Source organism: Papio anubis, chromosome 18 (genome assembly GCF_008728515.1).
Source record: "Papio anubis isolate 15944 chromosome 18, Panubis1.0, whole genome shotgun sequence".
NCBI classification, from domain to species: domain Eukaryota; kingdom Metazoa; phylum Chordata; class Mammalia; order Primates; family Cercopithecidae; genus Papio; species Papio anubis.
Genome location: NC_044993.1, coordinates 13,570,054 through 13,593,279, shown reverse-complemented (window position 1 = coordinate 13,593,279; position 23,226 = coordinate 13,570,054). Strand labels below are relative to the sequence as shown.

Sequence of the window (23,226 nt, the reverse complement as noted above, 5' to 3'; positions counted from 1 at the left end):
TATGTCTTTCAGTATTTGGCTTATTCTATTTAGAATAATGCCTTTCATGTTCATCCATGTTGTCACAAATGGCAGGACTTCCTTCTATTTAAGGCTGAATTATATCCCATTGTGTGTGTGTGTGTGTGTGTGTGTGTATCACGTTTTCTTTATCCATTCATCAATGGACAGTTAGGTTTCTCCATATCTTGGCTATTGTGAATAAAGTTGCAATGAACATTGCAGTGAAAACATCTCTTCAAGATACTAAAGGATGTTATGCTGAGTGAAATAAGCCAGACACAGAAAGACAAATACTTCATGATCCCACTTATATATGGAATCTAAAAAAGTTGAGCTCATAAAAACAGAGTGAAAGAGTGATTTCTAGGGAAGGGGGTTGGTGTGGAGATATTGGTCAAAGGGTACAAATTTGCAGTTGTAAGATGAATACATTCTGGAGAGGTAGTATACAGAATGATTACTGTAGTTAACAACAGTGTATTGTATACGTGAAATCTGCTGAGAGACTTGATCTTGGTATTCTCACCATAAAAATATAAAGTAGCTATGTGAAGTGGTGGCTATGTTAAATCATGTGATTGTGGTAATCATTTGAAAACATTGCTTTGCACACCTTAAATGTGTACAATTTTTATTTGTTAATTTTACTGCAAAGCTGAAAAACAAAACATAAGAAAATACAAAAAGAAGGATGGTTATCAAAGTTGACAAAGAAGTCAAGCTGTAACAGAACCAGAAAGCAAAATCCCTGAGGGACTGGTGAGTAAACATCACACAGAGTAAAGGGGCTTGATATGGTTTGGCCGTGTCCCCACCCAAATCTCACCTTGAATTGTAATAATCCTCACGTGTCAAGGACAGGGCCAGGTGGAGGTAACTGAATCATGGGGGCAGTTTCCTCCATACTGTTCTCATGGCAGTGAATAAGTCTCATGAGATCTTATGGTTTTATAAATGGGAGTTCCCTTGCACAAACTCTCTTGCTTGCCACCATGTAAGATGTGACTTTGCTCTTCCTTGCCTTCTGCCATGATTCTGAGGCCTCCCCAGCCATGTGGAACTAAGAGTCCATGAAACCTCTTTTCTTTATAAATTACCCAGTCTCAGATATGTCTTTATTAGCAACATGAAGACAGACTAATACAAGGGTTGACACAGAATGTGTCAGGAATCGCCATCTTTAAGGCCAGTTTTGCCTGTGCACTTTTTTTTTTTTAATGCTTCCCTCGTGTTTCAGGCTCAATAACCAGTTTTAGAAAGTTAACTCCAGAAAGGCGTGGAAGAGGGGATCCTGAAAGGCATGGAACGTGGCTAAATACACAATTTTTTCTCAGGTTGGTGACCTCATGATTCATGTGGAATAGATTTGAGGTGAAGAGAGTTAAAAGAGCTGAGGTCACAATAAGAAATATAATGGGATAGGACAGGAAGTTGTTTTCAGACAAGCTAGATTTAGAGTTTCAGATCTTGGTGATTTAGTGTCAAGTGATAATGATGCCATACATGAATGAATAAAGTGAAATGTGTATGAAAATATGTTTTCAACTGCTGGGGATCTGTGACTCAGATCACAGGAAGGATGATCAATGGGAACGCTCAAGTCATTTAGGATTTTAATTATGGGAGGTGGAATGTTCCACCATATCCACGGGTATTTTTTACCTTTAATTTTTATTTCTCAGGATTTTAAAAATTCATTCCTATAGTTATTTATATTCCTTAGTACATTTTCTTTAAAAGTCTTGGATTGAACCAATGTCTGATACCTTAAAAAACATTCAGTGATTTCTGTTTTATAGGGAAGACAGGAAATTTAGATGTGAGAATATGGTTCAGTATTTAAGAATAACAATTTATTTTTCTTTTTAATCTATGAAAACAATGTTTTAAGCAGGGTATTGAAATATATTTATTAAGTATTTCAAGTAATTTTCACCTTGTGGTGAAGGGCTAATCATGTAATTAAAAAAAGATGAAGATTCTTCATATTAATGCATTTATGCATAACACAGCTTTTAATAACTCTTTGCTGGTTTTTTGTTTTTGTTTTTGTTTTGAGGTGGCCAGACTGGCATGCATAGTAACCCTGGGAGAGAGGTTGTCAGCATTAGCACAGGGACTAATAGTAAGTTAAAATGAGCATTGGCATTTGTAAGCAAGGGAGAAATTAGTAAAAATCCCAGATTCTCAGTAGGGCTAATGGTGACAACTTAAAGGTTTGAAAGTCGACAGAAAAATGATCAAGCACCTTTGAGAAGCTGACTGATTCTGTGTCTCTTGCATTCTTCTCATGCCCTGATTCTCAGATGACTACAATTTTTCCTCCATACTTTTTATTTTTTTCATGATAGATTGGCTACATGCTTCACGTCCTTCTCTGGAAATCCTTGCCTAGATGTTGTATCTGTTCCTTGCTTGAGTTCCTTGGCATCATGTTTAGTCTTAACTCAGAAGGAGCTGGTAGCTGAACATTTATCGTAGGAAGAGATGCATTTGGCTGAGGGAAACTTCTTTTGAGTGTAATATTCGCTTCCAGCATGAAGATTTTTCAGTGTTATTTCTGTAACTTCAAATAAATAGCCAAGCCATTAAATGAAAGATAAAATATATACTTCCAAATAAATCTTAAATCATGACAAGGGAGTGCCAAATCATGCCTAACATTTATTAAATAGCTAGGATATTTTTAGAGAATAAATTTATTGAGATAAATCAGGGACTTTACATAACATTCCATAATGCTTTAATGGGCATTTCATGATTTCAAATCAATTTTGCTTTGGTATGTTAATTACTATGATTTATATTTTGATGCTAACTTGTTTCAAAATTATTTTTAAAGAAATTGTATATGTGAGCTGCTCTCAATCAATTTTTTACTATCATACCTAAATTAAATAGGAACCGCTGGTTTCTTTTCTACCCGAGGACAAATGTATCGGTCATTTAAGCCTAAATAATAACTTTTTTATTTAAAAAATTTTCTTAAGGAAATGCCAGCAATTACACTGTTTTGCATATCCTTAAATCAAATCAATCTTTCTCCTTTTATTCTTTTTAATGATTTTGGAAGAAAAGGAATTATACTGGGAGAGAAGATGGTGGGACATAAAGCAGATGTCACATTTCTCACATTTGTCTTTCAGATGGAACCCCTCTGAGTTGGTGGGTAGGAAGAACCAATGAAACGCAAACCTACTGGGGAGGTTCTTTGCCTGATCTTCAAAAATGTACTTGTGGATTAGAGGGAAACTGCATTGATTCTCAGTATTACTGCAATTGTGATGCTGACCGGAATGAATGGTGATTTCCATATGATTTTTTTATGCAAGAAAAAGTTCATTAAAAAATTAATTACTCAAAGTATGTATAGCTAGCCAGATACTGAACAAGTTAGTGCAATGAAGTAATTAAATAAAGGTATGTTTTAATGAAACATGGTATAGTCAATATAGTCCTTAGTATTAAGTCAATGCCTTTTTGAGTTATTTTCTGTAATGGACCATAAGTCATGTACATTTTAATTTTATAATCAAACAGAGATACCTGTTACATGGGGAATTAATTATTATTCCTTTTAAAACTATATATAAGTAGGTATTCTATTATCTTAAAAATATATTTACAGCCAAAGCACATTTCTTCAATAATCTACCTATAAAACATTTAAAATTATCAACTTAGAATTTACTACAATTATTTTAACATGCAATTCTTTTATATTTTTAAAAAGACAAATCATACTACAAAGAACTAATGTTCTGTGGATTATATTTTGAAAAAAGAAATCTGTAACATTTTAGGAATTTTAAAATCAAATTACAAATATTCCTCTAAGCAGAAAAGAAGCTTATGCATGTGTTCTTTATCTGAAAAGTTTAAAAAATACATTGACAGAATTTGAGACTAGAGTTGGCATGTATACGGCCCTTATTTATTATTTGTAAAGTGAAAATATTTTAAACGTTTATATTTACATTTCAGCATAACCTATGTATATGTTACATTGCTAAGCAACTAGACCTGTACAGAAGACTTACTTTTAACAAATAGTTCTAGTCAATCTGGATGTAATATGGGTGATTTTGTTACAGGATGCACATTGATTACAGTGATAAATCTGCTGTTAATTGAGGTCATAATTTGAATTAGATAATATTTCATTTATTTAGTTGGGAAACATCAAGATGATGTTATGTGTGTGTGTGTGTATTTCTTTTAGAATTGCACTTTTAGTGTTACATGTTTGTTATGAAGAATATTGGCTCTCTTAAACTCTCATTTTTCAAATTTCTACTCCTTTTGGAAGGCACCCTTTTCTTATCACTACCTTCACAAAAAAAATGCCTAGAAAGTAATACTGTATTTTAAAATGTAAATAAAATGCTAGTAGTAACGCTTAACAACTATAAAAAATTACCTAATCATCAATAACTCTCCAATGACTCTATAACACATTTCTAATTAAAAATGACTTTTAAAAATAAGATTGTAAAATTTCTCATATTAAATTCTGCTAATGGTGAAGTAACTTGCATAGAGCTAACCCTTCTCAGATAATTGTTGTAAATCCAGGAAAAAAAAATGTTTTAAAAACAACTACTTGAAATGAGCAGAAAGTAACCAAATGTAGGCAGATACTGCCCATGTGTTTATGGCAAAGACTATATCCCAGATATAAGAGATAGCACTGAAAATTAGGCAAAATTCACACAGGCCCCACCTAATGAACTATCAAACCAAGCAATGGCAATTTATTGTGATAAGGCTGTGATTTAACTGCCTATAAAAATAAAAATGAAATCTTTAAAGAATAACAAAATCCAGAATCTTTACAATGTATCCATGATATCTAGCATGTTGTAACATTTACTGAATATTCAAGGAAGAGTACATTTTCATCTAAAGTCAAGAAATTAAGAGCAGTTATTACAAACCAACCTTGGGTTACTGATGTTTGAATTGGCAGAAAGATACTTTACAGCAACTATTATAAAAATATTTGAAGACTTAAAGGTAAAAATAATCACAATGTGTAAACAAAGGGTATTTTAAGCAGATAAGTGAGAACTATAATATGGAACCAAATGTAAATTTTAGAATTGAAAAGAGCATCTGAAACAACAAATTCTAATAGAAATTCTTCAGGCTAAAGAGAAATACCACGGATGAAAACTCAGATCTTCAAGAAGAAGTGAAAATCACTGGAAATTGCAAATATGTTGGTAAATGTAAAAGCCAGTGTTTAAATTATTTTCTTAGTTAAAACATTAAATTCACTTTATTTTTATTATAAAGTTTATAACATATGGATTTAAAATGTATTACAATAGAAAAAAGAATGTATGTGTGGAAGGGAGCAGTATTAAATGAATTATGTCTTAGCAAGCTTCTGACATTTTACATTGTTAAAAAACATAATGTCTAAATAGACTGTGATAAATTAAGAATTTACTTTGTAATCTGTAAAGCAAACATGGAAATATAATAAATATAGCTAAAAACTGAATAGAGAAAACAAAGTGAAATACAAGAAATATAGAATAAGCCAAGAGGAGGCAGTAAAGGAAAACAGAAGTACAAGAAATCATATGGGGGGGCAGCCATAAAAGAGGATGAGTTCATGTTCTTTGCGGAGACATGGATGAAGCTGGAAACCATCGTTCTCAGCAAAATAACACAGGAACAGAAAACCGTACACCGCATGTTCTCACTCATAAGTGGGAGTTGAACAATGAGAACAGATGGACACAGGGAGGGGACCATCACACATCGGGGCCTGTCAAGGGGTGGAGGGCTAGGGGAGGGAGAGCATTAGGAGAAATACCTAATGCAAATGATGGATTGATGGGTGCAGCAAACCACCATGGCACGTGTATACCTATGTGACAAACCCACATGTTCTGCACATGTATCCCGAATTTAAAGTATAATAAAATAAAATAAAATAAGTAAATTGCTACAACATTTCAAAAAATGAAAAGAAATCCTATGGGGGAAATGAAAGAGCAAAATGGTAGACCTCAAACTACAGTATCAATCATTACACTAAATGTTAATGTATTAACCAATTCCAGTAAAAATGTAGAAAATTGTCCATTGAATTAAAAAATCTCCAACTGTGTTCTATTTTTAACATATGCTATATTTTATATTCTCTATTACATTTTTCTACAAGAGACATTAAAATGTCATTAAGTTGTGGCCAGGCACAGTGGCTCACACCTGTAATCCCAGCACTTTGGGAGGCTGAGGCAAGTGTATCACTTGAGGCCAGGGGTTCAAGACCAGCCTGGCCAACATTGCAAAACCCCAACTCTACCAAATATACAAAAGTTAGCTGGGTGTGGTGGTATACATCTGTAGTCTCGGCTACTTGGGAGGCTGAGGCACAAGAATGGATTGAACCCAGAAAGAGGAGGTTGCAGTGAGCCAAAATTGTGCCGCTGCACTCCAGCCTGGGAGACAGAGTGAGACCCTGTCTCAAAATAATAATAATAAATAAAATGTCATTCTGTTTTTATGTGCTCCAATGAGTGACTGGATCCCTACTCTTTTGTGGGTGCAAATTTAGTTCAGAACATCTTGGTTTTGAAATGCAATAAGGACTATTAAAATTTCTTAAGAATTTTGTTTGTTGCTATTGTTTTTTTAGGACCAATGACACTGGATTGCTTTCTTACAAAGAACATCTTCCAGTAACTAAGATCGTGATTACAGACACAGGCCGACTGCATTCAGAAGCAGCTTATAAACTGGGGCCTCTACTCTGCAGGGGAGACAGTAAGTGGTTACGATGTGTTGTAAGCATATTTGAGAAAAGTACCATGACTTAAAGTGCCATCACTTAAGCATCATGTTTCCATCACATAATAATCAATCAGACTTCTATTGTGGACATTTTTAACTAAGGTCTGAAATACTCTTTCAGTCAGTCAACAAATAAGTACTCCTATGAAGTACAAAGCCAAGATGGCAAACCTTGCTAAGATTCTAAGAGAAAGAAACCACTGGGTATCTCAATTGATTAGTTCATGAGTACATTCCAGCATTCCTGAATTTCTAATTGTTGTTATCCACATAGGAAAGCCTCAATGCTAAACACAGTTATTAATAATTCATGTGAATTTCCTACTGTTAGGCCTGGGATGAAATTAGAATGTCAATGGAATCATGTCATTTTAACCCCAAATATATTTCAAATGTGTATCTCACTTTTTTTCTGTGTGTGTGTGTGTGTGTGTGTGTGTGTGTGTATGTGTCTGTGTGCATTTACTTTAAACCAGTGGTACATGCTGTTTTGCATATACAATGCATTAACACTTTAAACCAGAATTTTAAAGGTCAAATATAGTTCTATTATATTTATGTTCCATATATACATATAGATATGTTATATATCTGTGTTTTCTTTGATCAGGGAATGAAATGAGCATATGTATTCATTTATAGATTGTTTAACCTCTCTGAAAAGCATTAGGTTAGAGACTAGTGCATTAAATATCTATACTTTTAGTATTTCCAGAACTTAAAATGGAAATAGATGAAATATTTGTTTACATTAATGCCATAGCTTAAAATAAAATTTTATTCTAGGGGCACAACAGAAGAAGAGGGAATCTGACAATTCAGTGGATTTATGGAGATACAGAGCAGAAGTTGCTTAGTTAAAAAGCAAAGATGATACTGACTTATAAAAATTATATATACATTGTAAATACTGTTTACCATTTTACTCACCATCTCTGATATGTATCACCTCTACTTCCTGTTCTACCAGTGAGCCTTAGACAACCCCATGAAGATGGCATAGAATATTTCATGGAAAGAAAAATGATGTGCAAAGAGATGAGGCTGTAAACTTCAGATGCAGCCAGGAGAGTGTAACAGTTTTTCATGGCTGTAGAGAAGTTGTTCTATACATCACATGTACCTTTCACTGCTTGCTCTGATCTTAACCCTGCAGGGACCCAGGCTGGCTTCCTCTGCCTTCCTTATTTCATTAGCTAAAATCCCTGTGTACAGGTGTGTTTTAACTGAGGTCCCTACCAACTCTCTCCCTTAGACTTTCTTTCTCCAAGACTTTCTGTCATCATTTTAAGCACACAACATCATTCCACTTAGAGCAGTGATTCTCCATCCAAGGCAATCTTGCCCTGCAGTGGACATTTGACAATGTGCGCAGACATTTTTGGTTATCACATTGTTGGGGAGTGGGATGCTACTGACATGTCGTGGGCGAGGTCGGGGATGCTGCTAAACATCCTGCAATGCATGAGACAGCCCTCCACAAAGAAGAATTATCTGGCCCCAAATGTCAATAGTACTGAGGTTGAGAAGCTAGAGCATTGAACTACCGTGACCATGAGAATACAGAGGGGAGCTACTACATTGGCACTAAGAATTTACAAATAGTTTCAAGTACTTAGAGACCTGCTAATTCATCTCTGACTTATTAATTAAACAGTAATCAAGTGATTGGTCTTCTTGCCTCCTGTATCTATTTTTAGCATTGAGGTTCATCTTCACATGAAGTTATTTTCTGCATGAAGGACTAAGGACTAAGGACTGTTTTCTGCATGAAACATTCTTCTTTATTTTCTCAGTCAGATGAGCAGTGTCTTCAGAACAGCGAATACTCCTTTTTTCCATATGAGAAATCTGTACCACTTAAGTTACAATGGCAAAGGTACTTTTTTTTTTTTTTTCATCTCCAAGTGAGGCTCACTGGGCAGATATGGGACTAACAGATATAGGATCATGCACAGTAGGCCTTATAAGCAGAGAAAAGCTGCATGGGCATTACTTTGAAAGCATCAGGACTACACATTGAATAATTTAAGACTGAGAAATAACTTAATTCTCATGATTCAATTGAAAGCCTGACGATCATTTATAAATCTGAAGATCAGTAAAGTGACCTCTGATACAAGACAGGGAGAAGATGAGAGCTTGAACTAGGCAGTGATTGGCATGGAGCTTTAAAAGGAGGATCAACTATGAGGTAAATTCAATATGATTTAGATATAAAGTTGAGAGTTAAAGCCTTGGGGATGATTTCCAGCTTTCTGATATGAATAAAGCCATTAGTGTCATTCATTGAGACAGGAGATTAACACTTTTTTTTTTTTTAACAGAAAAGTAAAAAGGTGAGAATGAAAAAAGTAATATTTTCATTTTCTCAAACTGGAGATATTGAAAAATGTAGATCAGCCATGTTTTTCTAGGAAAGAAGGTGAAGTTGTGAGAAAGCAGGACACGTAAAACATGACTATTAGAACTACTAGTACCAGTTATGAGGTTACCCTAATTTATTGATGTTGTCTTTTTTCAAAGCTTTCTTTTCATTTTGTTTTCAATTTCATTTTACTGCTGCTATTATTGTTGATATCAGATGTCAACTAGCAAACTAGGAAGTAAGAGAACTTCCTCAATGGTATAAAGGGCATCTGTGAAAATCTGATAGCTAATGTCATACTTTGAATAGTCAAGGATATAACTGCTTTCACTCTAAGTTCAGGATAAAGGCAAGAATGTCTGCTCTCCCTACTCCTATTCAATCTATTACTGATGGTCCTAGCACATGTAAGAAGTCAAGGAGAGGAATTCAAGGCATTTATTAGGTTGCAGCAAAAGTTAATCAGCCTGATTTTAATGGCAAATCAGGTTGCCATTAAAAGAAGTGGCAAAAATTGCAATTACTTTTGCACCAACCTTAGGTCAGAATGAATGAATTAAAATGTCTATTTACAGGTGACATGACATTCTAGGTAGAAAATCTCAAATAATTTGTGTTTTTAAAAAGTGAGTTTAGCAAAGTCACAGGATTCGAGGTCAGTATATAAAAGTAAATTATATTTCTATATGCTAATGATAAAAAAATTATAAATGAGATTTTAAAAGTACCATTGTTACACTGGCACCAACAACATAAAATATTTTGGTGTAAATATAACAAATTATTAAGAAAAAATTAAGAACATTATATTTAAAAATTTATGCATTAAAATATTTGATAAGATGTCAGTTTTTCCCAAATTTATATATAGACTGAAAACAATCCCAATTAAAATCCAGCAATCTTTTTTTTGTGGTGGGGGGAGTAGAAATTGGAAAGCTTATCTTTAAATGTATATTGAAATGCAAAGAAATTAAATAGCAAAAATATTTTGAAAAATATAAACAAAATTTGAGATACACTACCAGATTATAAGACTTACTATAAAACTAACAGATATTCAAGGAAGTGGGATACTGAGATTACAATAGACAAATACATGAATGGAATAGAAGAGAGAGCCCAAAAATAGACCTGTGTATACATGGTTGCTTGACTTTTCACAAAGCTGCCAAGGAAACTCAGCAATGAAAGAATAGAATTTTCCAAGAAACAGATCTGGAACAATTCAAATCCATTTGAAAAAGAAAACCAGAATGAAAAAAAAGTGTCAATTCATACTTCAAAGCAGATAAAAAAATTAACTCAAGATTAAACACAAACTTAAATCTAAAATCACAAACTATAACACTGCTCTAAGAAAATACAAGGGAAAATCTTAGTGACCTTGGGTTGGGCATAGATTTCTTAGATTCAACACTAAAAGTACAATTCATAAAATAAAAATAATAATAAATTGGGTTTCACTAAAAAACTTCTGCTTTTAAAATGACACTGTCAGGAAATTGAAAAGAAAAGCTACAGACTGGGTGAAAATATTTGCAAAATGCATGTTTTACAGAGGCTAATACCCAGAATATAAAAATAACTCTCTCATGGTGCAATAATATTTGAAAAATCAGTTTACAAATGGGCAAAAGATTTGCACATACACTTCACAGAAAAAAATATGGATTTAAATAAGCACATTAAAGATCCTTAGCATCATTAGTCATTAGGGGAATGCAAACTAGTACTGCAATGTGATACCAATATGTAACTGTTAACATTTAACAAATAGTAATAATGACAACCACCAAAAAAAATAACAAGTGCTAGTGAGGATTTAGAGCAACTAGAACTTTGGTACATTGCCGCTACAGATGCAAAATGGTGCACACTGCTTTGGAAAATAATTTGGTTTCTTATAATGTTAAACTCACATTTACCATATGTCCCAGCAATCCCCATGTTAGCATTTTATCCAAGAAAGAAGAAAAATCTATATGCATATAGTCAGTTTTTTGTTATTATTATTATTGCCTTTATTCCACAGTCCCCTAAAAATGGAAACCACTCAAATGTTTATTAAGCCGTGAAAGGATACACATTCCATTTTACTGTGGTGTAGCCACAGTACACCACGGAATACTACTAAACAATTAAAAAATACACTCTAGATAACATGCAACAACATAGATGACTCTCAACTGCATTACTCTTAAGTGAAAGAAGCCAGACTAAAAAGCCTACGTGCTTTGAATGATTCAACTTCTAAGATATTCTGGAAAAGTCAAAACCATAGGAACACAAAGAGGATCTCTGCTGCAAGGACTTTGAGGTGAGAGGAATTTTACACAGGGGTACAAGAAAACTTTGTCAGGTGAAAAAAATGTTCCATATCTTAAGTGTGGTGGTGTTTTTATGGTTTCGGGTCCTTGTCAACTTCTAGAGCTACACACAAAAAAAGGCTGAATTGTACTGTATGCAAATTACCATAAATTATTAATATATATAAATAAATAATAAGTGATGTCTTATTCAACACATCTGACTGAAAAACAAAACAAAAAAGTTAATAACAGTTTGCATAGCTATAGTTGCTCAATTTTAAGAATTGGAGGTTGAGTGCGGTCGCCGAAGCCTATAATCCCAGGGCTATAGGAGGTCAAGGTGGGAGGACTGCTTGAGACCAGGAGCTCCAGGCTGCAGTGAGCTATGATTGCACCACTGTACTACTGCCTGAGCAACAGAGTGAGACCTTGTCTCTTACAGAACAAAATTGGGTTGCCAAAACAAACAGAGAAACAAACAACCAGTAGAAGCAAATTCATGAAACAGTAAAGATTTCAGTAACACGGATATTCTCCAATTCTCCAGGAGATTTCTGGAATCGTGCTGAGTATGTTTCTAACTTAAATTGACTTTAGAAACTTTAGAAAAAGAGTCAAAGGAAAGAATCAAGGGCAAACATTTGGGTTTACCAGTTAGCAGAAAGGTCATTAGTAGGAGGAGTCACCTGTATATTTCCTATGTAATCAGCCTGCCAGGAGCAGTGGGAACATATTTATTTTTGAGGAACCATCCAGAGTCTTTTAGACCAACAATTCCTCCACTTCAGCATGAATAAAAATTACTTGGAGAGCTTGTTGTAACACGGATTTCTGCTCCTTATCCCAGAGACTGTGATTCAGGGGATGTGGGTAGGAGAATCTTTCTTTCCCTCCCTTCTTCCGTTCCTCCCTCCCTTCTTCTCTCCCTCCGTTCCTTCCTGCTTTCCTCCCTTCCCTTTCCTTCCCTTTTTCCCTCTCCTTCCCCTTCCTTTTCCCCTTCCTTTTCCCTTCCGCGCATGCGCGCGTGTGTGTGTGTGTGTGTGTGTGTGTGTTTTGACAGAATCTTTCTCTGTTGCCCCGGCTGGAGTGCAGTCGGCTCACTGCAAACTCCACCTCCTGGGTTCTAGTGATTATTCTGCCTCAGCCTCCCAAGTAGCTGGTATTACAGGCATATGCCACCATGACCAGTTAATTTTTGTGTTTTTAGTAGAGACAGGGTTTCACCATATTGGCCAGGCTGGTCTTGAATCCCAGACCTCAAATGATCTGCCCACCTTAGCCTCCCACAGTGCTAGGATTACAGGCATGAGTCATCTTGCCTGGCTGAGTAGGAGAATTGCTAATGGGTTTCCACATGCTACTGCCGGTCCGTGGACCACTCCATGTACTGCTGCCCCAAGCCAGTATGGTTCACAGGCTGGTACTGGTCTGCACATTCTTTGCTAGCAATGTGTGAGGAGGCTAGTACGAAAATAGACAGTATGTTTTCAGAATGACTTATGTCAATTGGACAGAGTAATTTATGTCTGTTGGACAGAAGAGTAATAAAAAATGGACTGGAGATACTATTTTGTGTACCTTTACTTTTCTCATTTCACTTTTCTAGCAATTTACATTTTTAATTTTACATTTTAAAAATGTAAAATTGTTGTGGGTACATAATAGATGTATATATTTAGGGGATACATGAGACATTTTGTCATAGGCATGCAACGTGCAATAATCACATCATGGAAAATTGGGTATTCACCCCCTTAAGCATTTATCCTTTGTGTTACAAATAATCTAATTATACCATTTTTGTTATTTTAAAATGTACAATTACATTATTATTGACTATAGTCACCATGTTTTGCTATCAAATACAAGGTCTTATTCTTTCTGTTTTTCTTTACACATTAACCATCCCCACCTCCTCCTGGCCTCCCACTCTCCTTCCCAGCCTCTGGTAACCATCCTTCTACTCTCTGTCTCCATGAGTTAAATTGTTTTGATTTTTTAGACCCCACAAATAAATTAAAACATGCAATGTTTGTCTTTCTGTGCCTGGCTTGTTTCACTTAACGTACTGACCTCTGGTTTCATCCATATTGTTGTAAATGACAGAATCTCATTTTTTATGGCTGAAATAAGAAGGCGAAAAAAAGCACATTTTTCTATACAGGTAGTTTGAGACTCACAGTTCTAGGTCACCAGTTGGTTTGGGTATGAAGTGGACCAATGGGGCTGACATAGGGCCTGCCCAAGTGTTCTAACTGGAGTTGCAGTATGTTCAGAACCAGCAACAGAGTTTCAAATTAAAAGCCCAGGCATTCACACAGAGAGTTAAACCTGCTTTCTTGACATACAGCAAGAAGACGTCTACAGAAACTTTCTTCTACTTCAGTGAGTCTTGCAACACAAAGGGAATTCCTGGACCACAATAGCATCTGGCTTCAGGTCCTTGTCATTCACTCTCCCTTATCTGCAAAATCTCCCTAATTCTTTTACCAAACCCTTTCACACTCAGCTTAAAACTCTTCCATCATGATTTCTAGATCACAGTCATTCTGCATTCTCAAAACATGTTTAGTATATTACAAAGATATGTTTCTCATACTGGCTTTTAATTATTTTTGAGCCCCTGAAGAGCAGGGTACATTGTTCATTTATTCTTGTGTTCCTGATAACTAATATATTACCTATTGCACAAAAGATAATCAATGAATAACAGTTCATGAAATAATAAGAATCATTAAATATATGCATGTAAAGAAACCTATAGCTTGTGAATTATCAGTAAGAGATATGAATACATTTTTGATTCTATGAGCAATTAAATAAGTAAATATATACTTGTACTAAAAGGAGTTTAGACTATATTGAATTATTGATTCTGGTATAAAAAATCACATAGTAGAAGAGTGTCTAGTTCCATCTAAGCCATTTCTCATCAATATGCCTGAAGTTGTAACAATGGAAGTACTTTCAAATAAGAATATGATTTTAGTTAATATTAATTTGTTTTTTTTTACTTTTCACTCTTAATACAGTACCTTTATTAAACTGAAATGATTTCCACTTCTTGGAAAATAGATTATTTTATGGTCTATTTTACTTTGTTTTTTTGTTCACTTGGAAAAACATTTATTACCAACCAATAATTTATATGCAAGAAACTTAATAAATGTGAGGGAATACAAATTGTTTTTAGTACTTTCAAAAGGTTTTCACTTTGGAACTGGGAACCCTGATAGTTGTCAGGACCATGGTATCCTTTTGGGGGAATTTTATACATATGCATACCTTTAATTAATTGTCTTAAATATTAATGACTTACTTGATACAAAATCATAACTTTTTAAAGCTACATAGAAATGCCAAAAAAGTAAGTAAAAAAGTCACCAAGAATCACATAACTCAGAAATAATGACTAATATCAATTGAATATCATTCCAAATGTTGGTAGATATTTCTAGTGCAGGGCTTCCCAGTCTCACCACTCTTGACATTTGGGCTGGATAATTCCTCATTATGGTTGAGGACCATCCTGTGCATTGTTGGAGCTAAGCAATATCCCTGGTTCCTACCCAAGAGATGCCAGTAGCATCCTTCCTCCAAATGTGACAACCAAAAATGTCTCCAAACATTGCCAAATGTCCCCTGGGTAAAGAATTGCCCCAGGTGGAGAATCACCACTCTAGACAAAATATTTTTAAAAAGAGATCGAGAAATGAATTTATAAAACTTTACTCATTGAAATTGAGAAAGAAAACACCAAATTTAAGCCAAGATGGCTCATGAAATTTATATATCTAACAAAGTATATTCAATTTAAGTGATCCCGCTAAACTTACAAAAAAAGACTATGAACATTTTAAAAGATTATAGAGTCACTACATTTTATATTAAATGTATTTTTAAATTATAAACAGCATTTATCTACTCAGAGAAATGGAAAAGCTAGCACTCATTTCTTCTTTCCCCTTCTTTATCTCCCCCTTCCCAGTTTTTGCTAGTTATGCCATTATTTGTATATTGTTACTTTTAAAGACTAACCACTAGTTCTATTCTCCAATGCTTTTTATTTTGATTTATTTATTTTTGTCAGGTAGTTGATATTTTACCTTTTTTTTTTTTTGTCTTTAGAAAGATTCTTGAGGGTTGCATTTTTTAAATTTTTTATGTGCTTGAGAATATTTGTTGCCTTAGGATTCTAAAACAAACTGTGGTGCTTAACTTTATATTGTCTATTGGGAACAGCTTAATGGAGATATAATTCACAGCCTATAATCCACTCTTTTAAAAGTGTACAATTCAATCAATTGTAGTATATTTAATCATTTTAGTGTACTACATAGAGTTGAGCAACCATCACTATCATCATTTTGAGAACACTTTCATCACCCCTAAAGTAGACCTGCTCCCATTTTTCAGACACTGTCCATTTCACCCCCTCCCCATCCCAGCCCTAAGCAACTAGTAACCTACTTTTTTTCTACAAACTTGCATATTCCGGATATTTCATATAGATAAAAATACAAGATATATGGTCTCTTGTGACTGACTTCTTTTACTTAGCATCATATCATCAAGGAGGTTCATCAATGTTGTAGAATGCATCAACACTTCATTCTTTTTTGTGACCAAATAATATTCCATTCTATGAATATACCACATTTTGTTTCATCACTCATCAGCTCATGGACATTTGGGCTGGATCCACTTTTTGGATATTATGATAACGCTTCTGTGGACATCCATGTATACTTTGTGTGTGTGTGTGGATAAAGGCTTTATTTCTCTTCCGTGTGTACCTAGGAGTGGAATTTCTCGGTTATATGGTAACCCTACATTTAACCTCTTTAGGAACTGGTGTAATTTTTATGTATCATGCTACCTTCAGTAGTTTGCATATATTATCTCATACTTGTCTGTGCTGAGGAATGCAGTCATCTTGCCTTCCACAGCTTTTCTAAATGTCTTTTTGGTTGACTATATTTCTTTATGAATATTGGTTTTGTTTTTGAAAAATTTTCTCAAAAGGGCTCTTGTATGCTTTATTTTCAGAATTCTTTCAAACTTGAAAGTGTCTGCCTGTTGCCTTAGCACTTCACAAATAAACTAGACTGGATACATTTTCTTTCCCTCAGAAATCTATGGACAGAGTTCCTTTATTTTATGCCATTGAATACTGTGAAGGAACCTGAGGCCATACTGATTTTTTTTTACCTTGTATGTGACTTGCTTTTTCTGTCTGAATACCTGAAGGAACAATTATCTTTAAAGGTCACTAATTTAACAAGAATGTACCTGAATATTGTTCATTTGGTATTACTTTTTCTTGGAAATAGAGGTAATGTGATAAAAGGTATATACATATTTTTAAAGTTGTTAACATTTTTGCAAATGTGGTCTGAATTTCTGCTTTCAGTCTGTCTATCTGAGCAAGGCAGTATTCTTACCTCTTTGGCATTTGAATTTTTCAACCCATTTTATCATATGTATTTCTTTTCAGGTAATTCATTACATTGAAATTTTATGTTTAATCAAAGCACCCTGAAACCTTCATAGTTAGAAAAGATTGCTGTAAGTTTCTCGTTCCAAAAAATTCTTGAGTCACTGAAGTTAGTTTCTTCATTTTGTCTGCATCGACTAGTACAGCTGTCTGAAAAATCACAGCTGCCCAGAATGCATTAAGTAATCAAAGGTGTATGTAGGCAATAAATAACTTTGCAGAAGTGAGGCTCTTCAACTGGAAAAAAATATTGACTAGTGATCTGGTTAATTTCTCTTTCATTTGACAGAGTTCTCTTCCATTTGGCAGACTACATACAAACCATTAAAAAAAGTGAGGATCAATTCCATTTCAACAGATAATAAAATAATGTAACTTTGTTAGCTCCACTATGCCTGACAATTCTCCATTATAACATTTTTATTTTAATTTTTATATTTTACTTTATCTTATTGGGTTTATCTTTTTTAATTTCACCTTTTTATGCCCTCCTTCTCTTCTTCTTTTTCTTCTTCTTCCTCTTCTCTTGTCTCTATTTTTCCTCTTTTCTTCCCTCTTTCCACTTGTGGGAAAGAACAAGAGAACAATGAACAAAATAGATAAAATTATCAGTATTCTTGGAGCTTATATTCTCTTGGAGAGAGAGAGACAATAATCAAGTGAAATATATGGTACAGTAGAAGCTGGTAAGAGCTATGAAGAAAATAAAGATGAGACAGAAGTTGCATAATTTTAAATAGGATGGTCATTTAAAGCTCAAGAAGAAGGTGGTATTTGAATAAAGATTTGAAGGAAATAGGAATGCAAGGCACGTGTCTACCTTTGGAAGAGTACTCTAGACAGAGGGAAAGACCAGATAAACCACACAGAAATGGGAGTGTAGATGGTATACTCATGGAGCAGCCAAATGGCCCAAGTGTTTGGAGCAGAGTGGGCAAGAAAAAGAGTGGTAGAAGTCAGAGAGAAACCTGGTGGTCAGATCATGAAAGATTTTGAAAATCCATTTTCAATCTGAATGAAATTGGAGAACATTAGGGAATTCTGAGAAGAGGAGTGGTATGATCTAACTTAGGTTTTAGTGAGACTGAACAGGGAAAGCTCAAAGCAAGGAAACCATTTAGGGGACCATATCACCAATCCAGCTGAGAAATTATGGTAGCTTGAGCTATGGGTACAATGGTGAGAGTTGTGGCATGGGTAGAGTTGAAAGGGAAACCAGTAAAATTTCCTGATGAATTGTAGCTTGCGAAAGGAAGAGTCTAAAATAACACCAAGGTGTTTGATCTAATCAATTATAGGGAAAGAATTGGCATTAATTTAAATGAGGGAGATTGCTGCTGGGGTCAAGGAGTTGTAGAGAAATATAAAGAGCCCAGTTTTAGGACACATTAGGGTTGAGATGTCGTTAAACATTCAAGAAGAGACATGGAGTTGTCAGTTTTCAGCATATTTAAAGCCATAAGACAGAACAGCAGGAAGTATTGTGGATGGAGAAATAACAACAGGGCTTTGGGGCAATTAAGTATGGATAAGTTGACGAGGTGAAGAGGAAGCAAGAAAGAAGAGTGAGAATATATCACCTATGAGAAAAGAAGAGTGTGGGTAGCCTGGACTCCAAGTGCAGAACGTGTTTCAAGGAGGAGAGAACAATCAACTATGTTAAATGTTGTTAGCTTAAGTAAGATAAAACTGAGAACTGATCATTGGCCTTAGCAATGTGGACGTTATAGCGACCTTGGTGATGGTGTGTTTTGTCAAGTGTTTGGGGATAAAAGCCTGAGATAGATTCAAGGACTAGTGGGAGGAGAAAAACATGGGAATATGTAATGGTAAATGGAGGAGAAAGTATGGTCATGAGATTGGGGTTTCTGAGATGAGAGAATTAATAGCATGTCTGTGTTAGTAAGAGAGATCAGTAAATAAATCCTTGGATTGTGGACAGTTAATTCATTCTAACAGGAGAGAATGCAGAACACAGGTGATGTTGCAGGAAGGTGAACCGGTGTGGTGGTGGGTGCTTAGAGGAGGTCACTTCTGTCTTCTGCTCTTTTATTAGAGAGTCCTAGAAAAGTTAACGAATGAGAAATGAGATGTATTATTGGGGAGAGGAAGTGTGAAATAATCCTCTAAGAGTATGGGACAGTGAAGGCATGAGGGAAATATAATGTGATTGCAGAGGAGCATTTAGTGTGCATATTTGGCATCATATTACAGCAGATATGTACTTACCTGTAGTGTTCTTTAAAACCCAATGTTTATACACAATCCCACATAAGGATGTGTAATTAAGCTCTGTATGCATGTATCAGGCAATAAGTGTATTATGAATAATTTGCTAGTTTTTATTTTCAATTATTTTAGTCTAATAAAATAATTAATATTTAAAAGTATTCTCTATACATGAAAAATATTCAACATGCCAGATTACAAATGGGCTGTAATAGACAAATGTATAGATGTGCCTACTTAAAAACAGTAATGTCTATACTGTAAAGGCTATAAGTGTGCAAATGCAGGAAGATATTAAGTACTCTTCTTCTTACAGCTAATTGCTGAGTTAAAATAATTTTTAAAAAGACAATAATCTGAATATCAAGTGACTTTTGACTTTAACGATGTAAATAAAGGAATCACACTTTTATTAGTAAATGGCCAATAAAAAGCTCAAAATTCTGACTGGGCACTTAATTATTTTGTTTTGCTGAAATCAGAATCACTCTATCTCATGTTTTTTGAATAACTGAATTTGATCCTCTTCTCAGATGAGTAACTGGACTCTAATTGTATTGCATGATCATGTGTGTTCATGGAGGACATCAATCTTGGATTGACCAGATTTACCTTGCATTTATAATATGTTCTCCTTTTATATTAAATTATTGCCATTTGTTAATTCAGAATAGGTTACTTCAAATAGAATAAGGATGTCGCGCTTGGAAGGCTGTCTCGTCTGATGCCCAGCTCCACACCTCTTTGTTGTCACTCTGACCTCCATAGGAATGACTGAGAGATAATGCAGTAGCAAATTTAGATAAGTGTCACTCATCTCGTTTACTATTTTATATTTTCTCTTACATCTAGACTAAAAATAATTGGATGTTGCTCCAAAATTCTGTTCTTCCAGTTACTTCTAAAATAAAATTCTATGTGTGTATGTCTGAATAATTAAATACACTAGTCTATTTCTTTGCTATTAATATCAGAACAGTTTTGCACAAAACTAGTATAAGACTAATGACAAGAAATATCTTCTTCAGTGATAGTTTGTAAGATCTTTTGATTGTAAAAACAAGTTCTGCTCTGCCTTCATAAGAGGAATTTTCGCTTTCTAGTTGCCACATCTATCTTGTTGAATGTGCATGTGTAGGGGGCTGTTTACTCTATGGAAACATCTATGAACAGATTTGTTCTCTTTTGTATTGCTTTGCAAACCACAAGTTATAATTATCTCCAGCCAGATTTTATTCTCTTCATTTTTATTTTGCTTATATTGATTCCTATTGAGGTTCATAAATATTTGGAAACAATAATAGATGTGCTAAAAAGAGGAACCAGTGAATTATGAAACCAATACATAGATTATTGTGTTCTGATAATGTAACATGTAATTTAATCTTAGAATTTTATTTCTGTTAAAATCTATATTTTTCAGCTTATTTTAAAATAATTCATTTATAATCCTTTGGGTATATACCCAGTAATGGGATGGCTGGGTCATATGGTACATCTAGTTCTAGATCCCTGAGGAATCGCCATACTGTTTTCCATAATGGTTGAACTAGTTTACAATCCCACCAAAAGTGTAAAAGTGTTCCTATTTCTCCACATCCTCTCCAGCACCTGTTGTTTCCTGACTTTTTAATGATCGCCATTCTAACTGGTGTGAGATGGTATCTCATTGTGGTTTTGATTTGCATTTCTCTGATGGCCAGTGATGATGAGCATTTTTTCATGTGTCTGTTGGCTGTATGAATGTCTTCTTTTGAGAAATGTCTGTTCATATCCTTTGCCCACTTTTTGATGGGGTTGTTTGTTTTTTTCTTGTAAATTTGTTTGAGTTCTTTATAGGTTCTGGATATTAGCCCTTTGTCAGATAAGTAGATTGCAAAAATTTTCTCCCATTCTGTAGGTTGCCTGTTCACTCTGATGGTAGTTTCTTTTGCTGTGCAGAAGCTCTTTAGTTTAATGAGATCCCATTTGTCAATTTTGGCTTTTGCTGCCTTTGCTTTTGGTGTTTTAGACATGAAGTCTTTGCCCATGCCTATGTCCTGAATGGTATTCAGCATTCAGGACATAAAATACTGGTTTTTTTAAACAGCTTTATTGATATCAAATTCATAATATGAATATTTTATCAGTAATATGAAATGTGCTATTCAATGGCTTTTAGTATATCTACGTTGTGTAACAATGGTCACACCAATTTTAGAACATGGTCATTACCCTGAAAAGAAACGTTACCCTTCTGAGCCACTGCTGTCCCTCAATTACCCCATCTCCCTAACCCTAGGAAACCACAAATCTACTTTGTGTCCCTAAGTCTGTTTTTTTTTTTTTTTCCAAAAAGGAATTCTATAAATGTTTGGCAAAATAATTATTTTTAAAAGTACTTATAGTCCTAGCATAGTACTATGTTAATTTTCCTAAATTGACTTCATTTTTAACTTTCTGTATGAAATTCAATACTTAGTACATCTTCCTCTTTTATGTCAATGACTATATGGATTTATTCTTTTATATAATTTATTCTGGTAAGATAAAAGATAGGGTTTCTAGAAAATTATTATTTTATTTATTTATTATTTTTTGATGCAGAGTGTCATTCTGTCATCCAGGCTGGAGTGCAGATTCGTAATCTCGGCTCACTGCAACCTCAGCCTCCCAGGCTCAAGTGATTCTCCTGCCTCAGCCTCCTCAGTAGTTGGAGTTACAGGCGTCTGCCACAATGCCTGGCTAATTTTTGCGTTTTTAGTAGAAACAGGGTTTTACCATGTTGGTCAGACTGCCCTCGAACTCCTGACCTCAAGTGATCTGCCCGCCTCGGCCTCACAAAGTGCTGGGATTACAGGCATGAGCCACTATGCCTGGCCTAAAAAATTATTCTAAAATCTCTAGTGCCCTGTATTGAATCGAATTGACAATGATGTAATTTAGGGAATTTTATTTTATTTTAACTTTTTTGTGATTATTTATTTAAATTTTTCATAGATACATAATACTTATGCATATTTATGGGGTACGTGTGATATTTTGTTACATGCATAGAATGTGTAATGATCCAGTCAGGGGATTTAGGATATCCATCACCTTGAGCATTTATTATTTCTGGGAGTTGGGAACATTTGAGTCCTTTCTTCTATTTTGAAATACACACAACAGTGTTGTTAACTGTAATCACCCTAGTCTGCTATTGAACATGAAGCTTATTCCTTCCATCTAACTGGAATTTTGTATTCATTGCCCAATCTCTCTTCCTCTTTTCCCAGTAGGCCATTTCCTGCCTCTGGTAACTATCATTCTCCTCTCTCCCTCCATGAGATTAGGGAATTTTAAACCATCTAATCCATAGAATGCTCCCTTCCAAAAGCCTGCAGCTCCTGCTGCTGCCTGCCTGCTGAGCTCTGTTTCCTCCCCCTCTTTGCCTTTCCTTTCAGGTGGCCTAGATCCTGGTGGGTGTCTCTTAGCGCAGTGTGTAAAGGGCTGGGATACCGCATGCTATTACATTATTTGATCATGGAAATATTGGCCTTTGCTTTCTTTATAATTGTTTTGAATTAGCAGCAATTTCTTAACCCAATAAAATTTCCTTACCTCATTTTCTACCTTTTGTGAATGTGTAAAATAAGGTCTCCTAACTAAATGAAATAGACATTATTATGTATATGAGAGTGCTGAAGATGCCTAAAGTAATAAATTGGTTTCATTGCTATAAAAGCATTCATGTACAGATAGCAGCAATTCAAAGAATTGTTCATCTGCTTCAAGCAGTTATTTGAAGCCTACTGTATGATGCTTTATTGAGTTAGTTATGACATAATATGAAAAAAATGTTGTATCATAATATTACCTAATTTAAATCTTTAAGTAATTATGAATGCTCCGCTTTCTAGTCAGACAAAATAAGATTTAATAACATCCCATAATGTGAAGTTTATTTTTATTTTAATATATAACATTTAAACAAAAAGGCCTCTAATTCATTCTGAAAACAGATCAGCTAAGAACTTCTAAGAATG

General features: G+C 34.6%; 1 protein-coding gene across 2 annotated transcripts in view; it reads left to right on the top strand.

Moving 5' to 3' along the window:
- The window catches only part of CNTNAP4 (contactin associated protein family member 4), a 281,444-nt gene that overhangs the window by 219,077 nt on the left and 39,141 nt on the right, over positions 1-23,226 (top strand). For both annotated transcript variants that reach the window (XM_031658079.1, XM_031658080.1), the window contains 2 exons: positions 3,150-3,306; positions 6,659-6,786. In XM_031658079.1, the coding sequence (XP_031513939.1) occupies positions 3,150-3,306; positions 6,659-6,786 (285 nt within the window). The remainder of the gene's footprint in view (positions 1-3,149; positions 3,307-6,658; positions 6,787-23,226) is intronic.